At 40.3% G+C, this 9,621-nt stretch overlaps 1 protein-coding gene across 1 annotated transcript; it reads left to right on the top strand.

Annotated features, from left to right (window-relative positions):
* The first annotated feature begins 3,318 nt into the window (after positions 1 to 3,318).
* cfap90 (cilia and flagella associated protein 90) lies at positions 3,319 to 8,884 on the top strand. The gene is made up of 3 exons (XM_078420250.1): positions 3,319 to 3,730; positions 6,376 to 6,492; positions 7,330 to 8,884. Exons 1-3 carry the CDS (start codon positions 3,611 to 3,613, stop codon positions 7,489 to 7,491), a joined length of 399 nt encoding a protein of 132 aa, XP_078276376.1. The 5' UTR covers positions 3,319 to 3,610; the 3' UTR covers positions 7,492 to 8,884.
* The last annotated feature ends 737 nt before the right edge of the window (positions 8,885 to 9,621 follow it).

The following is a 9,621-nucleotide window of genomic DNA, read 5'->3' as shown; positions in this document are numbered from 1 at the left end:
GCCACAGTCTTAGAATAAAGGGGAGACCATTTAAAACTGAGGTGAGAAGAAACTTTTTCACCCAGAGAGTTGTGAATTTGTGGAATTCTCTGCCACAGAGAGCAGTGGAAAATCACTGGATGGATTTAAGAGAGAGTTAGGTAGAGCTCTAGGGGCTAGTGGAATCAAGGGATGTGGGGAGAAGGCAGGCACGGGTTATTGATTGTGGACAATCAGCCATGATCACAATGAATGGCAGTGCTGGTTCGAAGGGCCGAATGGCCTCCTCCTGCACCTATTTGCTATGTTTCTATGTAACATCTTCTCCCGCTGCATCCTCCTGCTCATTCATTTGAGCTATATCTCGCTATATCACTGTCTGTATCTCGTTTCACTTTCCCCTGAATCTCAGTCTGAAGAAGGGTCTTGACACAAAATGTCATCTTTTTCTTTACTCCAGAGATGCTGTCTGTAGCGGCCAGCTTCTCGTCTATATCAATTAGCTCCCAAGCTGTCACTTGCATAGACCGGGTCAGCGATAAGCGTAATGACTCAAACAAATAATAACAGAGATCCTCCTTGACATTTAATAGTTAGTCTTTATTTGAAGGTGCACTAAACATATTGGCATATCTCTTGTCATCGACTGGTTATTAATTGCTAGGTAAAATTCCATATCTTACCACAGTCTATGCGATCGTTACTGGTTGCCAGATATAACTTCGACGCAGTTTGTATTAATCTTCTAGTTAATAAAACTTACAGGCCATTACATCATGGCTGATAAATCTTTTGGCAGAGCTTCTAGCTGACCCTCTGTCAGCACTTCCCAGCTCACACACTCTGCCAGCACGTACCCAACTGCCCATACTCTGGCTCCGCCCAGCCCCTACGTAAGCATTGCATCAACTCTATAGTGTTCAGACTACAGCAGGATACAAGGTAATAATATTAATGAGCACAAAAATAACTAATAACTGCAAAATGACTCCTACACTGTCTAACACAGTTACTCCAGCTTTTTGTGTCTATCTTCAAAGAATGCAACATCCTCACTGACCTGCAAATTCCCCAGAATATTTCAGCATTGAGAAGAACCTGAGTCTGAGTTTGGAACATACAGATGTCCCGTGCAAATGGCAGAAGAAGCACACCACTTCACGAACTACCAACTAATTGTCGCATCATGTACTTCTGAGCCTCACACATTGGCCTCAATATCTTCAGAATTCCCAGAAATCAAGTTTAAACAAGTGATACTTATTCCAAGGGAACATTTAAAATGAACAGAGGATTATTTTCCCTTTTACAACAATGGTGGTAGCAAAGCCGTTACTGAGAGAAGCAGCATTAAAACACGCTTACGAGTGTACTTGGTCACTGCACTGATTTTGACATGTTTGTACAAGAAAACAATACCTTTTCATCATTGGGAGCTGTCCACAAATCTTGGTTGTGTCAAAAATTGGCCAGAGTAGTTGTACCAAAAGAATAACAAAGCAGAATAAAGGAAAATTGTCACAGAGCTTTTGGGTACTGAAAGCAGTAGGCTTTATCTGTTGGTTCAGCATGAGTTATTGTCTGAATGCACTAGCCAGTACATTCGGTCAGCCAATATTACAGTTCACAACTAACAATACAGCCACTTCAAATGTGGAAGTGGCCAAGGACCCATTTCCTCAGACCGTTCTGAGAAAGCTGCAGGTTGTTGATGACGAATAGATCATTTAAAATGGGATTGTGCAAAGTATGTTGGCCATTCATCATCATGAAGTGCTTGGAGAGGCTGGTCATAGCATACATCAATTGTTGAGCCCAAACAGCCTTGATCCACTGCTGTAACATGTCCATGGCAGACGCCATCTCCTTGACCCTACTCTCATCCCTGGAACGTCTACATATCAAGGACACTGGCATCATACTCCTATTTATTGACTATAGCTCCACCTTCAACACCATAATTACAATCCCATTCCTGGATCACAGCAACTAGATCATTGGCTTCCTAATCAGGCCGGATCTCAAACAATGACAAGATGGAGCACAGGAAGCAGACAGAAACCTTAGCAGCATGGTGTCAAGGCACTAACCTCAACATCTCCTACAATGTAAGCAAAACAAAATCTTAAGTGGAGATGGTTGAGAGGTTGACATTTTTATGTGTAAACATCACCAACTAGTGGTCCAACCAAGATCAACATCAATTTATTGTCATGTACCAATTAAGGTACAGTGAAATTTGAGTTACCATACAGCCAAATTAAGCAAAAAAATCAATGTTGTGGTCAAAGCACAACAATGTCTACTTTTTCAAAAGATTAAGGACAGTTGGAATGTCTCCAATAATCCTGACCAATTTCTACAGTGTACCAAAGAATTTGATGCATCACAGATTGGTATGGCATCTGCTCTCTCCAAACCTATAAGAAATTGCTGGGAGTTCTGAACGCAGCCCAGACACAAACCAACTCCTCACCTCCCTCCATGACTCCAGTTATAATTCACACTGACTCAGGAGAGCACCCATCATAATCAATACTCTATGGGATTAACAAGTAACACCAGTTACAAAAAGCCAAACAAAACTCAACGTTAAATCTATAAATCTTGTTTTACTGTTTTCCTTCTCTTTGTTTTTGAAAAGGAAAGCAACGTATTCAATGCAAATAATTAATTACAATAGAAACTTGATCAAAACACATAGTCTGAAAAAAAACCTTGAATAAATCAGACACACATTTTAGAGTTCCCCATTTATTTACTCTACTTGTCACACCACCAAGCAGAAATTCACAAGGATTGTGAATTTCAACAGCTTCTTCATCACCTCCTTCATTGTAATCTTTCACAACTCCATAAGTACGTTTTACTCCACCATTGAAGTTTAACCCCCCATTTCCAACTTTTTCAACCCACTTTTTTTAAGCTGTCAGAACCCTGTGAGCTTTCAGCTCCCTTGGCTCTTTGCCCTTAAAAAATCTTCCCTAAGCTTTTTGCCTACCAATCGTGTTTTTCTACTTGAAACGTTGCCCTTTGAAAAACTTCAAAATTACCTTTTATTCACCCCCTTTATTTCTCATCCTTTGCACGAACATCGCACCACATGATGGACACAGAACGCTGGAGTAACTCAGCGGGACAGGCGGCATAACTGGAGAGAAGGAATGATTTGGGGGTTGAGACCCTTCTTCACACATGGCTCCCTCCGTGGGCAATGGTTGCAAGTGCGGACACCTCCACCTCCTCTGCAGACTTGGAAGCGCTGCCGCGCACGTGTCGCGAGGCACCCGCAGGTGGGACGCCAGCTAACAATGGGCACATTGTGACGGTGCTGGGGGAGGGGCGGGGACGGACGGTCGCGGGCACACGGTGCGGGAGCCGTGGCTGCTCGCGGCGGCCTTTGGTGCCCAGGAGGAGCAGAGTCAGAGCGCGGCTGCCGCACAGGTGCAGGTGCGCCGGTGATAATGTGAGTGGCGCTGGGCGGCAGCAGCAGCAAGCGCACACCGTGCCAAAGGAAAACATACGCAACTCTGCGTAGTTTGCGTGTGCCGGTAAACGTGGTAACGTGGCAACGAGAGGACGCCGGAAACACAGGACCCGCAGCCTGCTCCAATCCTGAAAACGGGAGGACATGACCGAAATCAGCAAACGCATGAGCAAGAACATGCCGCTCTGCGCATTATCTGCCTTCAGCTTCATTCCGGACAGGAGAGAGTCCAATGAGATTACATACTTCGGTAATCAGAAAAAAGTGAGTGCTAATTCCACCCTCTCACCTCTGGCCTTTTCCCGGTGTCCTCAAAATGCGGGGTTGGTCGTCTGCAGACGGCAAAATGATAAGAATATACAGCCTTGAAATGGCTTCTTGCGCAGAGCACCCAATTGATCCCTCTACCCCTCAATACATCCCATTCTTGTTTGGAGGCTGCCAGAGGAAGTGCGTTACAAATGGTTACTTGAAGCAGCGATGGTATTGAATGGCAGCGTTGAATGGCATATGCCTTGTTTCTGTATTGTATTATGGAAATGATAGCTTCGCAGCCAGCACGGAGGTCATTCAGCCCATCAACCCCACGCTCCCCCTCTTCTTTCAGACATTTATTCAACTGTTATATACAACTGTATTTGTTGCTATCATTGACAGTGCACTCCAGACCTTAAGCACACATATCTATTTATGCGTTTGTTCTGTTCAATTACTCATTGTGGAATTCTCTGCCACAGAAGGCAGTGGAGGCCAATTCACTGGATGAATTTAAAAGAGAGTTAGATAGAGCTCCAGGGGCTTGTGGAATCGAGGAATATGGGGAGAAGGCAGGCACCGGTTACTGATTGTGGATGATCAGCCATGATCACAATGAATGGCGGTGCAGGCTCGAAGGGCCAAATGGCCTCCTGCACCTACTTTCTATGTTTCTATGTCCATTCCACCAGCTTCTGTATCTACCGCTAGTCAACTGCTTTCCACCTCACAGTTCACAACACTTTTGAGTTTTGCGCCATCCTTGTAATTTGAAATTGTGCTGAGTGGACAAGTCCAAATCATTAATATATCATAAAAAGACATGGTCCTCGGGAACACATCTGTACATTTGCATTCGTTGAACAAGCTTTTTCTACTACTCCGTTTCCTATTATTTAGTCAATAATCTATCCTTGCTGCTCCAGTCCCTTTTTAATTCAATCATAGTGTAGCACCTTTTCAAATACTTGTTGGAAGTACATCATCGACGCTCTCAGTTACTGCGTCAAAAAACTCTATCAATGTGTTAGACAGAAAATTTGAGTTTTTAGAGATATGGCATGGAAACAGACCCATCGGCTAACTGAGTTGTGCTGACCAGTGTTCACCCTGTACACTAGCACTATCCTATACACTAGAGACAATTTGCAATTGACCAAAGCCAATTAACCGTCAACTCTGCCCATCTTTGGAGTGGGGGAGGAAAGTGGAGCATCCGGAGAAAACTCATGCGGTTACAGTTCCCGTAGACAAGATTAAACCCTGGTCTCTGGCACTGTTAGGCAGCAACTCTATCACTGCACCACCCAAAATAATATTTTTCTAATCAATCTGCATCTGACCAATTGACAGCTAGTTCTACCCCTGATTATTGTTCATGAACGATCCTTTGACCTAAAGGAATCAATCTGTAGTTATCGGTTTACCTCTGTTCATTTTTAATTAAACAAGAGGATAACATTTACATATTTTCATCTTTAGGAGACCAGACCTAAATCTATAGATGTTTGAAGATTGTGCCTAGAACCTATGGAATTTCCTACCTTACTTTCCTTGGCAAAAGAGGATATCTTCCATTAAGACTAGGTGATTTATCCTCTATAGAGCCATTGAGTCGTACAGTGTGGAAGCAGGCGTTTCAGCCCAACTTGCCACACCAACCAACATGCCCCATCTACGTTAGTCCCACTTGCCAGCGTTTGGCCCATATATCCTCTAAACCTATCCTATCCATGTACCTGTATTAATATTTCTTGAACATTTCGATACTACCTGCCTCAACTACCTCCTCCAGCAGCTCGTTCCATATACTCACCATCCTTTGTGCAAAAAATGTTACCTCTTGAGTTCCAATTGAATCTTTTCCCCCTCACTTTAAACCTTTGCTCTCTGGTTAACGATTCTCCTACTCTAGGCAAAAGACTGTGTGTTTACCGGATCTGGTCCCCTCATGATTTTATATACCGTTATAAGATCACCCCTCATCCTCTTGTGCTCCAAGGACTCCATCCACTTTAATGCTGTCTGCAAACTTGCTAATCATTGTTAAAACATTGTCATCCAAATCATTGATATAGATGACAAACAGCAATGGGCCCAAAGCACTGTACCCTGAGGCACACCACTAATCATAGGCCTCCAGTCTGAAAAACATCACCCTCTAAGGAGTGGAATAGACAGTTTATACAACAATCAGTTGTTTGTTGCCACTATAACAGGATTTTGAATTTATTTATATAATTAATTGAATTTAACTTCCCCAGCTGTGATAGTGGGATTTAATCCTTGTTAAGAGATCATTAATCCTGGTTTCTGAATTACAAGATTATTAATCAAATCGCAGCACAATTGTATCTCTGAATTTGATTAAACATCTAACTAAACCTTATTCATGTGATTATTTGAGGTTTCAGCTGCACTTTTGGTGAAGTTACAATGAAAGAGCAGTAGCAACTTCAAGCAAATTCCAGCCACACAAAGACAGTGGAAGGGAAAGATTTGTAAGAAATCAAGCAGCTACTTTGCAATTTCCATGATAAACATGACCGAGCTATGTAATGATATTTATATAGTAAATTGAAGTGCTTCTATACTATATAAAAGACTGAGCAAGAACTTTGTATAGTTGTTAAAATGTCTTGTTTTCCTTTTAGGAAGTATCCGTGCTGCTTTATGATCAGGTTTTTCAAGTGCAACAAGGATATAATAATAAAATTCATCGTGACGATCGCGCATACAGCCACAGCCAAGGTCTTAATGTGAATGCCGAGGTGTGTTATAACTTTTCTCTATTAAAAATGACACCACCATTTTCCTGTTATTGAATTATTATGCAAATGACTATAACTATATTAACAGGGACACTCACTTTTTAAATGATGGGCGCCAAGAAGGAATGTTCTAAATATGCAATCTTTTACCCTTTTTAGATTTATTCTGGTAAAATACTTTTTACAGATTTACCATCAAGCCCCCATCAATGCAAATCCCATGAGCCCCCAAGTGTTCACCTGGATACTTATTAAAAATTGTGAGTCTCTGTCATAACTACCCAATTTGGCTGTGTGTTTCAGATTCCATCCACTCTGATGGGGAAAAAAATCATCAAATTTCCTTCTGCACTTTACTTAATCCATGCCCTTCTGCTTAAAAGACCTGTTATGGAGTAAAATTCCTTACCATCATATTTATCACACCAGCAACAACAGTTAATACAAAATGAAATGCCCACCATTAATGGTTCTTTTATGATTAACCATGTTAAATGGCTTGCAATGGATTTACTGAATTCTTGCTAAAAATTCCCCTTTTATTGTCTTCAAAATCAGATGAGTGAGAGCATGCTGTAACCACTTTCCAATCTCAATCTGATTCTCCAACCTGTGCCTTGTTTGTTGAAGAGATGTCTAATCTTTTGAACAAAGTAAAAATAATGATTTTACTGAGACAACAATGGGAATTGCACAAGAAATTAATGTTTATGAATAATAAAAAATACATTTGGAGCTTTTGGGAGAAATCTGAAATCTCATGTTTATTTAGTTTAATAGATCTATTAAAGCATTTTTGTTTTGGACCTTCAGCATCATTGTTCATATATCTTACAGGAGAAAGCACGAATAATTCCAGTCATAACATCATCACTCTACGGTAAACGCCCCCATCTTGAGCCAACAAATCGTAGTTTTGTCAGAGTTGCCCATGTGCAAGCAGAATTTTACAGAAGAAATGGCATTAATAACTATTTGGAAGACGATGAAAAAGAATGAAAATAGATAGGAATAACATAAGTAATTATTGCTTCAAACCACTGGAATTTTAAATAAATGAACTTTTCCCTTTTTTATTGAAGAGAATTCTTAATTAAAAACTGGAACTTCTTCAAGCTTGAATGGGAATGTTCTTCATGCATGTTAACTATATCTGGTCATCATGGTGAATACTATTTGATACACTTATCCATCAATAGATCTATGAGAAACCAGTCCCCTTTGGTTACTGGCACTGAATACTGATATTATTAGAAATCACAGAAGTCTCTTTAAAGCTGTGATACACCTATTGTATCATGATTCCAACCCATTGAGTTCCAGTGCTTTAATTTGACTCTTGATTAATAGATTTGTAAATTGAAGGAATTGGACAGGAGAAATTGTACTTGGGGTGCTAGGAATGAATTCTGAAAGGTTTTGCTATTGTTAACTTTTGAAAATTGAGCTGAAGCATGAGCCATTGTGACATTTTGAACCTAATAAGAAATTAGTCGGAGACTTGTGAGTCATATTTCAGTGATTGTACCTAGCTTCTGTGTTCAAATCCCACTTCAGAGACTTCCACTTTCAACAGTACCACATTCCTTCCATGCCATACAGGTACCAAAGTATTAGAATAAATATTTGAATTTGAACATGAAACATCAAATCTAGCCTGTTCTTTTGAAGACAAGTGATTTTTTACCTCTCAATTACCTTCTGTCTTGGTAGACTGTGCCAATAGGAATTCTCCACTATTGAAGAGATGGTGAATTGTTGCTTTAGTTTATGTGAAGCTGTATTCCCATGAATTATGATGTCCATGGATGCAATTCCTCAGCAGGGCAAATCCAGTCACAGCAACTAACAACATTGAATAAAAGAGAGAGTCTGAAGAAGGCTCCTGTCTCAAAATGTCATCTATCCATGTTCTCTTGACATGCTACCTGACCTGCTGAATTATTCCAGTACTTTGTGTCTTTCATGATTTGAGAGATTCTGCTAATCCGATTTAGAAATATGAATGACCATTTTTCAACATTGCTGCCTCAGAATTGATATTTCTGTGGGCAAAAATGAGTTTGTAATTTGCCACCACAAACTATTCTCATTATAAAATCAAGAAGGAAGATTAAAAAAAAAATCTCAACCTACTTGCATTGAAACTGATGCAGTAATGGAACCAAAACAGAATTTTTGCTGGATGTTCTCACCTCTGCCTACCTACTTGGCAATAAAGAAGATAATTGGGACATAGAGAAAATGAGAGTGGAAAGAAAATTTGAAAGATTGAGAGCTGAATATTTTACAAGAATGTGAACTGCACAAATAAAAACGATTGCTGGCAAACATTGATAAAATTGCTAACACTGATTTGTGATGGTGATCTCAAGATTTTGTTTTAGATTTTTAGGAATTAATGCATATTTGATATTATTGAATAAATATACATGAAAAATTAGTTTTGACGTTTTTCATACTTGATGCTTTCTGTTTCTTGCACTTGATTATTAACCTTCAATGGTCCAGGTGAAATGGAAGAAAGCTGGAGCTTTTATTGGTAAATTTATGCATGATGTTTAATTTAAATAACTCATAATAACCACCATAATCATACTTTATTAGCCAAGTATGTTTTGCAACATACGAGGAATTTGTTTTGCCATACAGTCATACCAATAAAAAGGAACAGAACACACAAAATACATTTTAACATAAACATCCACCACAGTGACTCCTCCACATTGCTCACTGTGATGGAAGGCAAAAAAAAGTTCAATTTACTTCCCTTCTTTGTTCTCCCGCGGTCGGGGCACTCAAACATAGACATAGAAACATAGAAAATAGGTGCAGGAGTAGGCCATTCGGCCCTTCGAGCCTGCACCGCCATTCAATATGATCATGGCTGATCATTCAGCTCAGTAGCCTGTACCTGCCTTCTCTCCATACGCCCTGATCCCTCTAGCAAAAAGGGCCACATCTAACTCCCTCTTAAATATAGCCAATGAACTGGCCTCAACTACCTTCTGTGGCAGAGAATTCCACAGACTCCACTCTCTGTGTGAAGAAATGTTTTCTCATCTCGGTCCTAAAAGACTTCCCCCTTATCCTTAAGCTGTGACCCCTAGTTCTGGACTCCCCCAACAT

This window comes from Rhinoraja longicauda, chromosome 2, assembly GCF_053455715.1.
Source record: "Rhinoraja longicauda isolate Sanriku21f chromosome 2, sRhiLon1.1, whole genome shotgun sequence".
NCBI lineage: Eukaryota > Metazoa > Chordata > Chondrichthyes > Rajiformes > Arhynchobatidae > Rhinoraja > Rhinoraja longicauda.
This window is presented reverse-complemented; position numbering and strand designations above follow the sequence as displayed.

What these genes read in the sequence shown, in the direction of transcription:
- cfap90 (XM_078420250.1), top strand. Translation starts at nt 3,611, where the DNA reads ATGACCGAAATCAGCAAACGCATGAGCAAGAACATGCCGCTCTGCGCA. An exon ending in ACTTCGGTAATCAGAAAAAA is followed by an intron (nt 3,731 to 6,375) that starts GTGAGTGCTAAT and finishes TTTTCCTTTTAG; the next exon opens with GAAGTATCCGTGCTGCTTTA. An exon ending in GTCTTAATGTGAATGCCGAG is followed by an intron (nt 6,493 to 7,329) that starts GTGTGTTATAAC and finishes TATATCTTACAG; the next exon opens with GAGAAAGCACGAATAATTCC.